This window comes from Myotis nattereri (assembly GCF_964212035.1).
Source record: "Myotis nattereri genome assembly, chromosome: 4".
Taxonomy (NCBI): Eukaryota; Metazoa; Chordata; class Mammalia; order Chiroptera; family Vespertilionidae; genus Myotis; species Myotis nattereri.
The window spans coordinates 42,029,412-42,049,364 of NC_138079.1; the positions used below are offsets into that span (position 1 = coordinate 42,029,412).

General features: G+C 34.2%; 1 protein-coding gene across 3 annotated transcripts in view; it reads right to left on the reverse strand.

The window, feature by feature from the left end:
- AP3B1 (adaptor related protein complex 3 subunit beta 1) overlaps window positions 1-19,953 on the reverse strand; it is a gene marked incomplete at its 3' end in the record, with an annotated part of 192,857 nt that overhangs the window by 149,638 nt on the left and 23,266 nt on the right. For all 3 annotated transcript variants that reach the window (XR_013995856.1, XM_081088790.1, XM_081088791.1), the window contains exons 2-6: window positions 19,526-19,601; window positions 16,378-16,452; window positions 7,917-8,012; window positions 7,162-7,322; window positions 4,500-4,566 (exon numbers count right to left, since the gene is read on the reverse strand). Coding sequence is in view for 2 of the 3 variants with exons in the window: in XM_081088790.1 (XP_080944916.1) it covers window positions 4,500-4,566; window positions 7,162-7,322; window positions 7,917-8,012; window positions 16,378-16,452; window positions 19,526-19,601 (475 nt within the window). The remainder of the gene's footprint in view (window positions 1-4,499; window positions 4,567-7,161; window positions 7,323-7,916; window positions 8,013-16,377; window positions 16,453-19,525; window positions 19,602-19,953) is intronic.

The following is a 19,953-nucleotide window of genomic DNA, read 5'->3' on the forward strand; positions in this document are numbered from 1 at the left end:
TGTATATATTCCACCTTTCCTTAAGGTGAGAATTACAGAACTAGTTCTCTTTGAGACTTATCTCAATTGTAAGAAAATCTTCTTAGGCTAAAATAAGCAACAGCCCGGCTGACGTGGCTCAGTGGTTGAGTGTTGACTTCTGAACCAGGAGGTTACGGTTCAATTCCCAGTCAAGGCACATGCCTGGGTTGCGGGCTCAACCCCCCAGTGGGGGGCGTGCAGGAGGCAGCTGATCAATGATTCTCTTTCATCACAGATGTTTCTCTCTCTCCCTCCCTCTCCCTTCCTCCCTGAAATCAACAAAAAATATATATTTTTTAAAAATCAACAGAGGTTAAATGAAGAAAACTTTTTAAATATATTAACACTCCTCAAGTTTATATTTATCAGCAGCAACAGCAATGTCATCATAATAATGATCCCAAGAAGCTCTGCTGATAACGAAGACATTCTTTTTCACAATGTGGAAATAAATTGGACCTGGCTCATTTAATTGGGAAATTTTTAAACAAACATGGTTTAGAATTCTTACTGATTTTTTTAAAAATCCTCACCCAAGAATATTTTTTCCACTGATTTCCAGAGAGAGTGGAAGGGAGAGAAGAGGGGGAGAGAGACAAGAAAAAAAAGAACCATCGATGCATCGATTAGTTGCCTCCTCCATGCATCCCTACTGGGGTTGGTGGACCTGCAACCCAGGTTACATGCCCTGGGCTGGGAATCAGGCCCACAACCCTATGGTCTATGGGCTGATGTCTAACCACTGAACAAAACCAGCCAGGGCAGAATTCTTATTGATTTTAAATGTCAATGCTGACATTATTAATTTGGGGAACAGAAGAAATATAGCTGTCTTCCTTCAATGAAGTATTACATGCAACAAGCAAAAGTAGTAACAAAGATAAGATCCATAATATCTGTATAGATCTCAGAATATTTTCATTCTATCTATAAGAGATTATAATCATACAAAGGAAAAAAATCAGAAGACATTCTCAAAACTAATTTAAATACTACTAAAAGCTGGGTAGATCTGAATTTTCCATTCCAAACCCAGAAAAACTAAAGATGTAAACCTATGTCCTAAGTATAATTAAAACTCAGAGAATCTCCAAACTTCAAATTTCATATAAGTAGAAAAGTCAATCTCAAAGAGTTATCTTTCATACTTATGTCAGAAAACTTCACAGAGACCTATGTCAGTCTGATAAAATTGCCCAGAAGAAAGCAGACAGGAGTTGGTGGTAGGTTTAATAGCAACAGCAGAAAGAGAACCCTAAGTGTGAAAATACTGCAAATGATTCCTGGTGAATCAAAGCAGATTATGAGGAAGGATGCTTTACAGAGTTGAGGAAAAGGAGCACCTTAGGAACTGTAAGGTGACAGAAGAAAAAAAAAAAAGGAAAAATTCAGGCTCTTAGAAGTAAAAAATAATAATAATCAAAATAATCTAAGGACATATATCCCTTTCTACGGATGCCCTTCCCATAAAAAAGCAAAAACAAAACAAAAAAAGCCACCTAATTTTTTTAAAAAAACATACTTTGCTATTCTGCTATTCTGCTATTCTGACAGAGAGTGCTCTTATACTAGGAATTTTGCAAAGTTCCTCAAACTCACATCATCAACCCTGTTAAAAAAAAAAGGTAAAGATGCAAGTAAGTACTAAAGTAAGTACTAAAAACAGAAAATCAAAACAATTCAACTGATGAAAATTACCCACAAAATAATCAATGATGAAGCAAAAGAAAACACAACACTCCAAATGAATAAGCACTCTCACAGCAGCATTCGGAGAATGGAAAAATTACATGAAACAGAAATTCAAAAACAGAGCACAGAAATGAACAAGAGACATCAGAAATAAAGCCGGAGTTGATTGAAAACAGGTAAGAAACAGAAAAAAATCAGACATGATGATTAAATTGCAAAGTGCCCAACATTAAGAAATGTGGCTCACACTATCCACAGTATAGTTATTAGCTCTGTTCCAGGATGCAGAGAAAGTGTTGTTTCAGAATTGCTAATGTACCTCTGTGGGGAGTAGTAAGATGGAGACAACTGAGCTAAACAGTGGTTTAGAGTTGCATTTTATCTTGGTCTTACTTTTATGCTATTATAAATTGAAATTGCTTTATCACTATATAATTGAACTTGCTATATTGGCATGTAAGAAAGCTATTGATTTTCTGTATGGTAATTCTAAAACCTGCTTCTTTATGAACTCTTTTTTTGTTTGATTTAGTTTTGTTTCTTCATGGTTTATTCTAGAAAATGAATATCATCTGCAAAGAGAAGTTGCTGTACTTCCTTTTTTCTAATTCCTATGACTAATTTTTCTTGTATAATTATATTGGCTTATACCTTTAGTACAATTTTTAATAGTAGTGGAGAAGGTGGGTATCCTTGCCTTGTGTCAATCTTAAGGAAATGCCTATAACATGTCTGCATTAAGTAACATGCTGACCCTGAGGATTTTCTGCTATCTTAGAAATAAATTTATTTATTAAGCGAAACTATACATGTTTATCTCTTACATTATACAAAATATTATAGAAGAAATACATTGAAAATTCCTGCTACATCACAGGTTAAAAGAAATTTGCTGGATGGCCTAGGAATAAAATCTCCATGTATAATCTCATGTATAATACAATATTTTTAAAAATATATATTGAAAACCTCATTAAAGGAATTAAAATGTTCAACAGAACATATTCACTTAATATAAAAACAAAGCAGTAAAAAAGGAATGAAGAACCAAAAACAAGTAAAATAGCTTTAAATTCAACTATATCAATAATAACATTAAATGTGAATGGATTAAGTAATCTAAGCAAAAGGCACATATTCAAAACTGGATTAGAAAACAAAATCCAACTATATGCTGTCTACAGGAGATACACATTAAATTAAAAAAAAACCAACAGGTTGACAGTAAAAGCAAGGAAAAAGATGTATCATGTAAACAGCTACCATAAAAAAGCTGGAGTGGCTGTACTTATAAAGGACAAGATAGACTTTAAAACAAAAAGTATTACTAGAGATAAATTGACATTTTATAATGACAAAAGAAAAAAACAATTATAAACATAGATGTACCAAACATCAGAGCTCCTAAATATATGAAGTAGATACTGACAGAATTAAAAAAAGAAATAGATAGTTCCACAGTAATACCAGTAGACTTCAATACTCCAATTTCAATAATGGATAAAACCACCAGGCAGAAAATCAAACAAAGAAACAGAAGACTTGAACAATACTATAAACTAATTAGGCCTAACAGACATAAAACATTCCACCCAACAACAGGTGAATACACATTCTTCTCAAGTGCAAATTGAATATTCTCCATGATAAATCATACACTACACCAGTGATGGCGAACCTATGACATGAGTGTCAGAGGTGACATGCGAACTCATTTTTTTGGTTGATTTTTCTCTGTTAAATGGCATTTAAATATATAAAATAAATATCAAAAATATAAATCTTTGTTTTACTATGGTTGCAAATATCAAAAAAATTTCTATATGTGACACGGCACCAGAGTTAATTTAGGGTTTTTCAAAATGCTGACACGCCGAGCTCAAAAGGTTCGCCATCACTGCACTACACCAATCTACAATAGCTATAAGAGGCTAGTGGCTACTGTATTTGGATAGCTGCTGATATTATCCTAAAATGAGCTGGCAGACTTTTTCTCAATAGTAGAGCCATATAGGTGGGTGCAGAGACCTTCATCAAAGAAACCATTATATCAACTCCTCCAGAGGTCTGCTCACAGAATCCATGGTTCATCAGTATTCCTAGATCTCATTATCACTACACACAGAGAATGGGAGTGAAAAAGAAAGAAGGCAGGATTATGTATATTCCTAAAAGATGACTCATATCAGCCAGTAAGATCATTCTTACCAGTTAATAAAAGTCTTGTACATATGAAATGTTCAGTTATTTTTTAAAAAATTCTAATACTGAAACACACTTTTCTAATTTTTCAATATCTCTAATACTTTTTAAAACTTTATTTAAAAATAATTATTTGTTCCCAGGTGACTCAGCCTTTAAAAACTCTAATAAATCATTGCTTGAAATAAAAACTTTGGCACTAACAGCAGTCAACAATTTAGCCACAGATTAAAGAAAACATTTTTTATCAACTTGCTCTTCTTCAGATTCTGATGAAGAAACATGTAACAAATGAAAATTATGTTTTTTTAAAATCTTTATTGTTAAAAGTATTACATATATCTCCTTTTCCCTCCATTGACCCCTTCTAGCCCACCCCAGGCCTTCACCACCGTATTGTTAAAAAAATAATTTTAAATGCAATCCTTCCCTTTATATGGATACTTTCATTCTTCATGGATTGTAATGTTTACTTTTATACCATTCAAAAATCAATAAGAATAATTACATCAAATATACAACAGTAAAATGATACTCTGTAAGTAAAATATAATTGTACACGAACACAAGAATATATTACTTACTGTGCTTTTATCCTTCAAAAGTTTTTCAATAACTTCAATTAACATTTCCTTCTGCTCTGGATCAAGGCTAAAACATAAAGAGAAAAGAATATACATTAAAATTTTTCCTTTAATTCTAACTTTATATGAAGCTAACCCATTTCAAAAATATTGAGAAACATTTAAAGAGGGAGGGGAAAGCAAGAATTATGTAAAGATAAGAAGAATTAAAAAATGAATTTAATGTAAAATGGGATGCTTTTTCTTCCAAATGTGACCTATTCTTTCTCTCTAAAGTTGCTCATATTAATTAAACTCAGATACCAATACCATTAAGAAAGTATTTAAAGAACAAGTTCGCCCTAGCTGGTTTGGCTCAGTGGATAGAGCGTCAGCCTGCGGACTGAAGGGTCCCAGGTTCGATTCTGGCCAAGGGCACATGCCTGGGTTGCAGGCTCGATCCCCAATAGGGTGCGTACAGGAGGCAACCGATCAATGATTCTCTCTCATCATTGATGTTTCTCTCCCTTTCCCTTCCTCTCTGAAATCAATGAAGAAATCTATTAAAAAAAAAAGAAAAGTTCACTTCATTAAAAAAATTAGAAAACATTAACAAAGTAATTACAAATAGATAAACCACAAATTCTTTTCGTAACTAAGGGGGAAAATAACAGGATAGCAATCATTTTCTATTATTGATACATAATTGTCAAGACAAATATATAGAATTTCCAAATAAGAATTTTATAGCATTCTAGTTCACTGATGGAAACATATACTATAAAACCTGCCATCTAAAACCAAAAAATATAAGCAAAAGTTTACATATGTACAGAATTAAGAAATGCATCTTAATAGCAGCTCTAATCACTAAAACGTTGACAATATAATTTCTTCCTAGCATGGAATTCTATTGTTGTTCATTCACAGAGAAGCTAAAACTAGATATACAAAGATAAATAAGCAGAAGTTAGCCCGGCCAGGGTAGCTCAGTGGTTGAACATCGACCTATGAACCAGAGGTAAAGGTTCAATTGCCAGTCAGGGCACATGCCCCGGTTGCAAGCTCCATCTCTAGTGTGGGGTGTGCAGGAGGCGGCTGATCAATTATTCTCTCTGATCATTGATGTTTCTCTCTCTCCCTCTCCCTGCCTCTCTAAAATCAACAAAAATATATTCTTTTTAAAAAGAGAAAAAAATAAGCAGAGGTTAGTAAAGACAGTGCCAAATATAAACACACCATATAACAGAGATATGTGTAAGGGATTATGTGGATAAAAAGGAAGGGCACCAATGGAGACAGGAGGGTTGTGGAGGGTTTCTTAAGGAAGTGATATCTCAGAAGAAGCTTAAACAATTGACTTTAGAGCTGGAGTAAGGAGGAAATTTTCCAGATAGAGACTGAAGGAGGAAAAAGAGATGGTAATGAGGTAAAAACATTTTATGTAGAGGACTAACAGGCAGTAGTGAGCTACTAGACTGTAAATTCAAGGGAAGAAGAGTAAGAGTTGAAGGGGAGAGAGAAAATGGAGCCCAGTGATAAACTTTTAAACCATCACAATGAGTTTCAATCTTATTCTGCAAGTTTATAAACAAGAAAAGATAATGAGTGAGAAGCATGATATAACTTTGGCAATTAACCTAAGAAAATTAGTTTTTACTTTTTAATATTTATTTTTATATGTTTATTACTATTATAATTATCTGAACATTCAAACCTTTTAATTCTTTCAAATTTCAGCGCCAGTTTCCCTTCTCCAGGAAGTCTTTCCCAATTAATGCCATTTCATTATGAAACCCCATATGATAATCTCTGAGCCCTATCCTATTACAGGTATTGTTAGTGTACCTTTGTGTGTGTGTGTGTGTGTGTGTGTGTGTGTGTGTGTGTGTATACATATCTCATATGTTAATACCATATTCAATTATAGACTGCCTTTAATTATTTGGCATATGTTTGATTTTTTTCCTCAAGTATATGATAATACATCTTCTACTTTTTTCATACATTTTACACATATTTCACAACACCAAGAACCAAAATAATATTAACAAAAGGTAGTGGAATTAATGGTAACAGAAAATAATACCAAATTATTGCAGATAGTATTATTTTTACTTAAGCAATATGTTTACCACAGCGATCAAGAAATGTATGGTATTTTAATAAGTATCATAGAAATATGGTATGGAGCTATATTAAAAAATTATTTACTAAAATAGCTCTGGAAAAGAATCAGACAAGGAAGGAAACTGCAGGACCAAAGATGAAGAAACGGAAACAAAGTGAGTTGAGAAGATAACATACTTATGATTCCTACCCTACAGTAAACTGAAAATAATAATTTTCTAATAATATATGTGTATGTGTACATGAGAGGTAGATCATATAAATGAGAATTCAAATTCTGATTATTTTTAAGTTATAAAATCTATAAATCTATGTTACAGGCCTTAATAGGCTCACAAGTAAAAACCTGTGTAGGGTTTCTATAACCTAAACAAGATGTCTAAAGAATTTTTGTGGTGGAATAAACACAGTCACTCTTTTAACTCTTTCAAATGACTACTTAGTATAAGAATAGATTAGTTACAAGAGCTAAAAAAAAAAAAAAATAAGCCTCCACAGATTATATAACACTCCATATAATATTAGAAATCTTTGGCATTAACAAGGCACCTACCTGTACAATTTTTGTATTGCATGGGCCGCATTCTTCCTAACATATGGTGATAAGTCAGCAGAAGCTTCCTTAATAGCGAGCATCATAATAGGTACAATAATTGGCACTCTAATACTTGATAGAACTCTCAAAGCACTTGCACGAATTAGCTGATTTGGGTCCTAAAAATTATGCAAAAATATTCATCAAAATTTCAAGTTTACAGTATTTCAAAGACATCTTTATGACACAGTTAATAGATGCTTATAGGGTACAATGTAAAAATAGCAGGGGGAAAGCTACTTAATTTACAATAAGTAATCAGTATATGGAAACTGGTAAAAAGAGGATTAATAAATGTTTATCTGAATAATGTTTTAATAAGAAAAGTAATGGTTATAATTCTTATTGATCATTTATTACTAAACATACTAGGTTTTGAGTTTCATAATAATAAAATGGTACAGGTCATAAATTTTAACTTTAAAAAGTCATGTTCCCTCTTTGTACACTTTCAACTAGTTAGTATAATGATAAAGAGTTCTCTGATGCATGATAATGATTATACTAAACACGAACTGAAACATACAGGGCAAGGTCCAGTTGGTTATATAAATTATTTTCTAAGGGTATTGAATAGGCACTGTGAGAGGCCTTTTAACTCTTTCAAAACACTACTGCGCCATTTAGTGCATTATTGCTCCACTTCTTTAAATGACACATCTTCAACTGTGCAGAAACCTTGTAGCTATTTGCCTGCTCACTCTATTATTTACCTTCAGAGCTCGCTGAAAAGTACTTATGGACAGGAGTGCCAGATCCTGCTGTTCTTCAGCATATCGAACCAGGTAAACATATACTAACTTCTTGATCTGTTAAAAAAAAAAAATCATTTAATCCTAGCCAGAGTGAAAATTCAAAATTCAGTATTTTCTATACCAAAATCCATTCTTAATTTTCTTGAAGTAAATAACTGAGCCTGGTCATAGCTTAGGTTATAAAATAAAGAGAATATTGGGTGGGTTAAAAGTAGGTTTATAGTTCCACACAGAAAATAATACAATAATTAATAAATAGTAATACAAGAATTACAGTTTCGTGTACTCACAACTTTAAACATACTCTTGCCCCACCCTATATATATTGTAGGATAATGAATGGTAACAGAAAAAGCTTGTGAAATAGGAATTTCAATAATCCAACCTATAATAATAACATCCTATCAAGGTGTTCTTCCTCTCAAGGGGAAAAAACATCCCTGAGCAAAACTTATAAGAATATTCAAATAACTGAACTACAAAAATAGTTTCAAAATGAGGGATACAAATAATACAAAGATCTTGGGTTCCGCCCACTAATTATATGGTATGGTACATTATGTTTCCTCACCTGTCATAAAGTGCTGAAGCTCCAAATCTATTTCTATGATAATATTCACATTCCAATATATGTTACATAATATCTTCAGCTCAGTAAAAATAACATGTGACAAAAATGCCAAAGGATGGAAGTGTGTTCAGAAAAATGTTTTTAAAGGCAATTTAATTAATTTATAACAAAACTATGATAAACAGAAAAATTAAATGAAAATTAGAATTTGAGTTGAAATCCATCAATTGCCTCCTTCTGGCACTGCTCATAGCCTGTATCTCCCTTTCAAATATCTTCAGATACCACTGCCTGATTAATTTCCTTATATATCAGTATAGTACATACCTAAAAGTTTATGGAATGTTCAGAGAGCATGGGAAATGAATGAAAGTCGTTAAAAATAGCTGGAATTGATGCTGAAAAGGAAAATCAGTGCTACACTGGGCCACATTTTATATCATACTAACTAATCTGGAGTACTTTAAAGACAACTGCACGGCCTCCCAATCTTCCCACTCCAATTTCCCTTGACACAGCCTAGTTTTTGAGTTCCGTTACCATCCTTTTGCTCCCTTCTGAACCACTCCAATTTGTCTATATTTCTTTCAGTATGACATTCTAAACTACAAATGAAGGTTAAGAATAAACTAGTTAAGACTTTGTTCCAGATGAGGTGCTTCCAGTGATACAACTAATTCTTAATTATGACAACACACCTTTTCCAAATGTTCTACTGACTAAATCAAGCCATACTTGAAAACTGTCCTGGTGAGGTTTTTTTCTTTTAAAAGAAGGGCAAGATCTTACATTTACCCATAGAAATGTTCAACAACTTAAATTCAACCCGTCACAGCATCCTAAGATAATTTTTAGACTTTAATTTGTAATCTGACCTATTTTTCTGCTCTTTAAAATTTTATTAGCATAAGTGAAAACTTAATGAGCATACTTTCTACATCATTATTATTAATAAAACTTGCTAAATGAACAAACTTTTGCAAGTCAACCAATCTGTTACAGCTCCTTGCTTCTAAGCATTAGCCAATCAAAAACAAACTCACTTGCCGAAACCGGTTTGGCTCAGTGGATAGAGCGTCGGCCTGCGGACTGAAAGGTCCCAGGTTCGATTCCGGTCAAGGGCATGTACCTGGGTTGCGGGCACATCCCCAGTAGGAGATGTGCGGGAGGCAGCTGATCGATGTTTCTCTCTCATCGATGTTTCTAACTCTCTATCTCTCTCCCTTCCTCTCTGTAAAAAATCAATAAAATATATTTTAAAAAAACAAACAAACAAACAAACAAACAAAAAACAAACTCACTCCTAAAAATAACCACACCTCTGAATGCCAATCAATGGCAGTCTCACCCAGGTGATCTCACATCTACATATGTTATTAACCCACTTAGGCCCCTGAAAGACTATGAACCTTTTTATTTTTTATGAACCCTTTAAATAATCCCTTAGAACAAATGATCTTACACAAAAATACAAATGGGTTCCAAAATTATGTGTATAGAAGTATATAAGATGGCAACCAAAAGATCCAAAATATACCCAATGTTTTAGATTTTTTAAAATGAAAATGTTTTGCCGAAACCGGTTTGGCTCAGTGGATAGAGAGTCGGCTTGCGGACTGAAAGGTCCCAGGTTCGATTCCGGTCAAGGGCATGTACCGGGGTTGCGGGCACATCCCCAGTAGGAGATGTGCAGGAAGCAGCTGATCGATGTTTCTCTCTCATCGATGTTTCTAACTCTCTATCTCTCTCCCTTCCTCTCTGTAAAAAAATCAATAAAATATATTTAAAAATAAAATAAAATAAAATAAAATGAAAATGTTTTAAAAATTCTTAAATTACAGTTTAAGAAGCATTCATTTAATTGTCTGAGGTATAGATGATTTTCTCCCCAGCCAGATTTTAAAGTTCCTAAGATTACAACAGTGTCAAAAAGTAATTAACATTTGTAGGTTGACTAATTTATATATAGCAATTTCAATATATCAAATCAATACACAAGACGTATTTATGTAAGACTGTTTCTCAAATCAACTTTGGAATGAACACAAGGTTACTTAGCACAGAAATCATTCCTTACTTCTCTCTATATTTCCAGTACCTATCAATGTACCTATCACAATGCCTGGCATATAATAAGAGCTCAATAATTATCAGCTGATGAAACATCACAGTCCAATGGTAGACTGAAAAAAATTAAGACATTTCCCATTAGATTGCTACATCTAGGGTCTAACTTACCACCAATGGTTATAATTCATACCTTTTCAGATGTCTAGGAGGACACCAACATACTGTGAAGAAATGATAGGTATTATAAAGATTGCCTCTAAAGCCTTTGACTTGTAGGGTTTGAAAAAATTAATCACTTCAAATACTAGTATTCTTTCTCCTAACTAAGTATATTCAGACTTCAGTCTACAGTTTTCTGGAAAGTTTTGAAAGAATGGGTTAGAGTCCACCTATTCCCTCATCCTATTGTGATTTCTTAGTTAACACCTTTATTTACCAAATAACTGGTATAGCCAACTTTTAAAGGTGAATTATAAACTCCAGAATATATCCAGAAGTTTATATTGGCAACACTGAAACATTCAGGACCACAGCTGAGCTAGTAGGTATTGCTATAATTATCCACTATTACAGAAGGATTCTGTGACTGTTACAGCAAAAAGCATAACAATATTAAATCACAGAAGGTTGCAAAACACTAAATTTGTTCTAGTTCTGTTATAAGAATCAATCAATATTGACCACAAGAGGCCTATGCACTGACTGGCTGCAGGTGTGCAGAGAAAACCTACTTTCCCTGAAACCATTCTGTGACCAGAAATGGGAGTACTTAAAGCTCCGTGACTACACCATTTTCTGATCAGTTACTTTCATTCAATGTTACAACACTCCTTGCTGTAAAGCTAATCATAGCAGAGCCCCAGTAGGCTGGAAGAACACAGGCAGATCTGTTTAATTAGTTTATCAATACTAGTACATCAAACTTCATGAGTTATTGACTAAACCTTTGATTATTTTTGTACCATAACCACCGATTGCTTACTAGGTCACTTTTGGCATCATTTAACATCAAATGGCAGATGACGTATAGCTCAACTGTGTGTCTAAGGCAGCAGGTACTTATAAAAATGAATTTTGCACTTGATAGCAATAAAACATCAATCCTCTTAAGAAGTTTAAGTCAGTTTTCGCACAACATTAGAGGATTAAGCATGTTTCAAAAATAACCAAGTATTTCAATAACAAAAGAAATTCAAACAAATAGACTAGTAATTATGCTTATAGTGACATTTTGTTGCAAAACATTATGCAACAAACCAGAATCTGATTGTAAATGAAAACAATAAACAAATAGGAAAGTTCAACTATTTACAGTGGTTCTCAACCTTCTGGCCCTTTAAATACAGTCCCTCATGTTGTGACCCAACCATAAAATTATTTTCGTTGCTACTTCATAACTGTAATGTTGCTACTATTATGAATCGTAATGTAAATATCTGATATACAGGATGGTCTTACACTACCGCTGTGAAAGGGTCCTTCGACCGCCAAAGGGGTCTCGACCCACAGGTTGAGAACCGCTGAACTATTATAACTATCTGAAAAGTACAAACAACTTTGAATAAACAATAACTAGAACAGAATTTTCTGTTTATAACAAGAAGACTACAAGTTCAAGGAGAACTAGTTTATTAACTACAAATTTCTAAGGAAGGACGTGGTCATTTCTACCCACATTTAAAACAAAAAATTTATACCAATGCCAGATACCTCCCAAAGGACAGCTAATACCAGATATTGATTAGAGATCGAACTAAGGTGTAAAAAGGAGGAAGGAATCATCAAACAGGAAGGATGGCTCTAAAAGGGGAATGGTCTAAGACTGGTTCTGAAGCCAACTTACTTAGCTTTAGACTCTTAATGTTCCACATATGAGTTGTGTGACCTTGGTCAGATAATTTATAACCTCTCTGCTACCTTGTCTCATGGACTGGAGAATGTTAACAACTTTATGAAAATAAACTGACAACTTAGATGAAATGAATAAATTTCTTGAATGACAAATTACCAACACAGATCCAAGAAGAAATAGAAATTTGAAATAGTCCTGTGTTGGAAGTCCACAAGACTATCTTAAGGCTTAATGGTTCGCTACAAGAACTCAAAGGGCTCAGAAAGTTGTTATACTCAGGGTTACGATTTATTAGAGCAAAAGTAAAATCAGCCAAAGGAAATAGTACATGGGGTAAAAGTCCAAGTTTCCAAGATCTCTTCTGCTAGTGGAGTTCACCTAAGACCTGCTTAATTCCTTCAGCAACGAAGTATAAAAAACATGTATAGCCCTAACCGGTTTGGTTCAGTGGATGGAGCGTTGGCCTGCGGACTCAAGGGTCCCGGGTTCGATTCTGGTCAACGGCATGTACCTTGGTTGCAGGCACATCCCCAGTGGGGAGTGTGCAGGAGGCAGCTGATCGATGTTTCTCTCACATCAATGTTTCTAACTCTCTGTACCTCTCCCTTCCTCTCTGTAAAAAATCAGTAAAATATATTTTTTTTAAAAAAACATGTATAAAGAGCTGACCACCAGCAGAGCTTTGTAAAACAGACTGTCCAGGCTTTTTTTTAGGGATCATATAGGTGTTGTATGTCTAACCCACATAAACTATCATCAGTATCTATGGCATTAGTAACTAAAGCTCCTGAGCATAGAAAGAAAGCAAATTTTCACCATAAATCACATGTTTAGTATAAATGATTGGACAAACTGGTATACCATGGCTCAAGACCCTAGTCTTGTAAAATACTCTTATCAGACAGAACAGTCCAAGAGCTCAGAAATAAGGACATACAGATAGACCAATGAAACAGAAAAAGTTCAAAAATATACTCACAGATAGGTCAATGAAATAGAAAAAAGTTCAAAAATATAATCAAGGATTTTTCACAAAAATGGAAAGGTAATTCAATGGGGAAAAGATATAGTGTTCTTAATAATTGATACCAGAATAACTCAGTATCTAGGGGCCCGGGGGCGGGGCGCAGGGGTGGGGTATCTCAAATCTTACCTCCCACCACAGAAAGTCTGCTTACAATTTGGGCCTGACTGGTATCTGGGAATTTCAATTTTAGAGGTATTTCCTCATTCCCTAACTAATAAGTGTGGTATACACACGAACAATACGGTTTGCGCTAATATCTGCTCTCTTTCTGGGAGTCTGGAATTTGGGTATATGCTAAGCAGTTAATGCTTACATGAACAACCCTCAGTGAAAGACTTGGGCACTAAGTCTCTAATGAGCTTTCCTAGTAGACAACACTTCACACATTTTATTACAACTGATGATGAAAGAACCGATTGTCAGTGGGAAAATCACTAGAAAAGGATTCTTGGAAGTTTGCATCTGGTTTCCTCTAGACTTCGTCCTATGCATCTCTTTTGGTACCACCTTTTGTTATGTATCTTTCTTTAATCAATCATAACTATGAGTGCGACTACATCCTGATTCCTATGAATCTTCCCAATGAATCATCAAATCTGTGGGGCGCCTTGGAAACCCCACCATGACATGAATCATAGATCGAAATGTTATAGAGGAAACTGTTAAACTTTTATTTTTATTTTTTAATATATATTTTTATTGATTGCAGAGAGGAAGGGAGAGGGAGAGAGAGACAGAAGCATCAATGAAGAGAGAGAATCAGACTGGCTGCCTCCTGCATGCCCCCTAATGGGTAACAACCTTGAAAACCAGGCATGTGCCCTTGGCCAAAATCGAACCCAGAACCCTTCAGGCCAATGCTCTATCCACTGAGCCAAACCAGCTAGGGCAAAACTATTAAACTTTTAGAAAAAACTAGGAGAAATCTTTGTGAGATTCAGTTAGGCAAAAATTTCTTAAACAGGTCACAAAATGGCCTGAATTATCACTGAAAAAAATCAATAAGATGGACTTCATCAAAATCAAATGTTTGATTTTTAAAAAACCTAGTTATGTGTCCTGACTGGAAATCGAACCTGCCACCTTTTGGTGCTTGGGATGATGCTCCAACCCACTGAGCCCCCAGAAGGGTGAACAAATATTTTAGAAAAGAAGATATATGACAATTAAGATCATGAAAATATGCTGAACATCACTAAATATCCAGAAAGCTGCAATTAAAAGCACAATGAAGTTACCATAAAGTCTACCAAGATCAAGTGTTGGAATGGATGCAGACCAACTGGAGCTCTTCATATATTGCTGGTTGGAATGCATACAGCCACTGCACTATTTTCTAAAAATTAAACATATACTTCCCAGACAATGTAACAAACCTATTCCCAGATATTTACACAAGTTAAAATATATGCCCACGCAAAGCACTTAATTCAATCCAATTATGTTTCAACTGATAAATGTTAAAACTGTGAGATACCCAGATTACAGCAAAAAGAAACAAAATGTGAATACACAAAACAGCATAGCTGAATCAGTTTCCTAAGTAAAATAAGTCAAACACAAGATTCCATACTATATAATTCGATATATAAGAAATTCTAGAACAGCAAAATTATAGTGACAAAAAAACAGGTAACACCATACACAAAAATGAACTCAAAATGGATTGCAGTCCTTTATATAAGTGTTAAAAATTATTTGGAAAAAGACAAGTATAAATCTTCATGACCTTAACATCAGTTTCTTAGATATGATAACTAAAGCTTAAGCAAACAAAGAAAAACTAGATAAATTGAAATTCATAAAAATTAAAAATTGCTTCAAAGGACACCATTAAGAAAATGAAAAGATAACCCCTAGGATGATCCAGAAAATATTAAGTGGAAAACTCCAGAAATAGGCAATTTATAAGTTTTAAATTGTAAGCCACTCTGAGTAGTGTAATGAAATCTCATGCCAATGCACTCAGTCCCACCCAGGATGTGAAATCATCCCTTTATCCAGCTTATGCACACAGCAGTCACAGTGTAGTTATCAGACTGACTGTTGCAGTATCAACAACAGTGCTTATGTTCAAGTAATCCTTATTTCACTTAATAATGACCCCAAAGCCATTCACTTAACTTTTATTACAGTATATTGTTATCATTGCTCTATTATATGTACTATTAGTTATTGCAGTTAATCTCCTACTGTGCCTAATTAAACTTTATTATAGGTATGTATGTATAGAAAAAAATACAGCATATATAGGATTTGGTGCTATCTGCGGTTTCAGGCATCCACAGGGGCAGGAAGGGGGAAGAGTAGTGTATAATATCACTTGAAAATAGATAGTGGTAACATAAAGATGTATATTGTACCTAGTGGCAAATTGTAATAAGTTAAAGATGTACACTGTATACCCAAGACTAAACACCTACTGAATACATAAACAAAACAAAGACTGAATACTTAAACACCTACTGAATACATAAACAATACAACTTTAAGGATATTAATAATACTTGATTATAAGGGGGAAAAAACTTCCTATATCCTTAATTTCTACCTGTGATACTCCATTTATGACCACCTAAAACATCTGCCCCAATGAAACCACGTCCTTGAAAATATTCTTCAGTGGAGACTGTTCTTTCTCCTAAACTTCCCAGACTCAAAAGGAGGACCAGGCATACTCCTTGATGCTAACAGTTGCTAACAATGCACAAATAGGAAGCATGTGTGCTGGCATTTTGAATTTTATGCAGATATCACTACTTCCTACTGAGTAAACATACCTTCCTCAGAATCAGCAAAAATCTAGTGATACTTAAATATCTTATGGTGCATTTTAAGTGAAAGCATATTATTCTTTTCCTAAAAAGAAAATTATGAAAATTATGAACCAAAACAGTACCTCAATATTTTTACTGGCCACATTCTTCACAACAGCAGGAAACAGTTCAGATGCATTTTTCCCTTTTGCCATCATCTGAAGAATAAAAGTGAAATATGAGGACTGAAACTTCTCTTAAATTATTCATTTGAAAACAAAACGTAAATTCCCCATTAAATATTTAGGAAGACTGACTCTGAAAATAAGCTATGGAATTAACAAGCTGAACTCTTTCTGCGTCATTTTATTCCAACTATCTTGCAGCAAAGAACAAAGAACAATCAATTGCTCGTGTGACAATGTAAATATTTTGAAGAAAATAATTATTTTCCCCTTGGTTTTATTTCATAGGTTCACCGACCTCTCCAACCATTACTTTTCAAAGTTCCCTTCACCAAGTCCTCTTTCTCTGCCAACCAAAGTTACATGCACTACACTCTCTGAAACTGCTAAGATTTCACTCACCCTCATAACTCTAATCTCTATGGGGATCATTTCCACAAACTCAAGCTCTAACTCTGAGTCCTAGTTCTACTTCTCTAATTAGGTATCATTAGATGTCTCTCTGATCCCAAACTTGCTGTCTAAAACCAAACTCAATTCTCATGATAAAATGGTACTCTGCTAGAATTTCCTATTTCTACCAATTTTCCTCAAAACTATGATACCAAACATTATATCAAAAAACTATACCAAACATCAAACAATTATGCCAAAAACCACAGAATTATCTTGTTCTCTTATAACTAGGACCTATTGTGATTTTTATCAAAGAAAACTGATCTACTTACTCACTACCAGAACATTCTCTGGCTCCTCTATGCCTAAGCTCATATCATGCCCCCAACCCAAAGCTTTTTACTTCTCTGAGTTCTAACCTTCTACCCCAGGTAGCAATTTCTCAGAAGACCTTTCTAAAACACAGCTTTAAAACACTCTAACACATACACACACAAAAAAACCACTCTAACACAGCTAGTCTTTTCGTATTCTATTTGCTGACCTATGATGTTATTTGAGTATTTTATAAAATCGGCTGAGTATTACAGAATATTCACAAAATACTGCAGCTACAACATCTTTACTAGTATATGATTTTTAAACCTCTCTCAATTTCCTCATCTGTAAAATAAGGAGTGATTAAATGTTCTCTAGGACCCCTTCAGTTAGTCGATGATTACTTCAAGTCAGAGATCCTGTCCTATTATATCCTGTTCTAAGGCTTCCTTGACTTTATTCTATAGTGTGCTATTCAAAAGGATGTTAATACCTGAGAGAAGAAAAAATACCGTATCGTCAAATTCGTTCAATAAATAGTTCCTGAGAGGATACTACATGCCAGGGATTATTTTAGGCCTTAGGGATACAACCAAGACAATAGGAAGTCCTTGTCCATTGAAGCTTACCTTCTACTGGGGGTGAGGGACACTAAACAAATATGTGAAATGGTAAAAGAGAGCACTATATGGTATGTGCCCTGATTAGGAATCAAACTGGCAACCTTTCAGTACACAGGACGATGCTCAACTGAGTTTTATATATTTGGAGTTTCAAAACAACTCACCTTTTAACAGAACATACTGATACCCATGATCATCTCTCATAGATGAAATTTGGACTTTGACATATTAAAAGGCAATTTCAAACTCTCATATGGTGGCAGTGGTGTTATCACCTTATTACAATAGCTTATTTGTGCAATTATACAAATTTATTACATTATGACCTCATCATATAAAGATGTGTAGAAAATAAAATCAGCAATGGTGGTGATAAAAAGTATAATGGTAATGAGAAATACAAGTTTTGTGAATTCCATTGAACCTAAATCAGAACTATTTAGCATTAGATAGTCACTAAATTGAGCCAGTTTTTTTTTTCACTCTAAATGTAAAAAAATCAAACAAAAAGCCAGCAAGTGTAACACAAATTGCAAAAATATTTTATTAATATTTTATATATAATTAGGAATTGTGTTATATCTATTTAGCTCCACTAACATTAGCCAATTGTTTAAATTTTGCATTACAAGTGAAAACTGGGCAATTCTCATAATGTTTATTACTAATCATTAGAAGATCTATATTACTAAACTAGAGGCCCAGTGCACGAAATTTGTGTGCCTGTGTGGGTGGAGGGGAAGTTCCTCAGCCCGGCCTGCACTCTCTTGCAGTCCAGGAGCCCTCGGGGCATGTCCGACTGACAGCTTAGGCCCGGTCCCTGTTAAGCTGGCAGTCAGACATTCTTAGCGCTGCTGCGCTCAATGGCCGTGAGCCTGGCTCGGGGCTTCTGGCTGAGCTGCGATACCCCTGTGGGAGCACACTAACCACCAGGGGGCAGCTCCTCAATTGAGCATCTGCCCCCTTGTGGTCAGTGCGCATCATAGCAACTGATTGTTCCACTGTTCAGTCCATTTGCATATTAGTCTTTTATTATATAGGATTGAATAAAACATTTATATTGGAGTTAATAAAATGTAAAACACAGAAGAAAGCATGTTCACAATTTTTGGGTCATGAAATGACCCCCCCAAAAAAACAAAAAATCCATTAGCTAATTAGTATCCCTCTTTGTAGGAAGTCAACATATTGTTGTGTAAAATCTACTTGTGTGCAAAATGATTAGTTCTCTTTATCTCATAGGAGAAAGATCTTTTTTTTTTTAATATATTTTATTGATTTTTTACAGAGAGGAAGGGAGAGAGAGAGAGAGTTAGAAACATTGATCAGCTGCCTCCTGCACATCTCCCACTGGAGATGTGCCCGCAACCAAGGTACATGCCCTTGACCGGAATCGAACCTGGGACCATTCAGTCCGCAGGCTGACGCTCTATCCACTGAGCCAAACCGGTTTCGGCAGGAGAAAGATCTTGATATAAAGAGGTAGGGAAATCAAAACACAGAAAAGATAAAATTAGAATTCAAATTTCTGAATTTCAACACTTCAATATTTCTTCCAAAACATTTTAGACAGGTAATTCTTATTTATTTATTTATTTTAAATTTCTTTATTGGTTACAGGTAATTCTAAGTTAATACTGAAAAGCAAATGGCATGTTCAATTTGATATTCATCATATTATATATATATATATATATATATATATATATATATATTTAATACAATTAGTACGTCATTTTCCAAAAATTAAAATGATCTATTTTACCTACCCCAACAATCCGTTTCATAGCATCCAATTTAGCAGAATCTTTGTTGCTCTCCAACATTTGCTTTAGATCTTCATTCCTATATATATATTTAAAAAATCCATATTTAGATTTTCACATAACATAGCTATTAAAATATATCATTTTCATAAGAATTAGAAATATGATGGGCAATGTTAAGTTAGGGCATTCTTATTTATAATTAGATATATATTTCTCATCTTAAACCTACACAAAATAATATCAAGTGTTATGGTGCCATAAAGCCCTCCAATTAAACAAAAGCATAAAACTGCATCTCAGTTCTGGGCAAAATATCAGTGTAAACACAGATTCTCTCATTCCAAAATTTCTTCTATGTAATCATCATTTAAAAAGTAAGAAAAATCCTTGACTCAGCATTAAAATATTTTAATAAGCCAAAGTTAAAA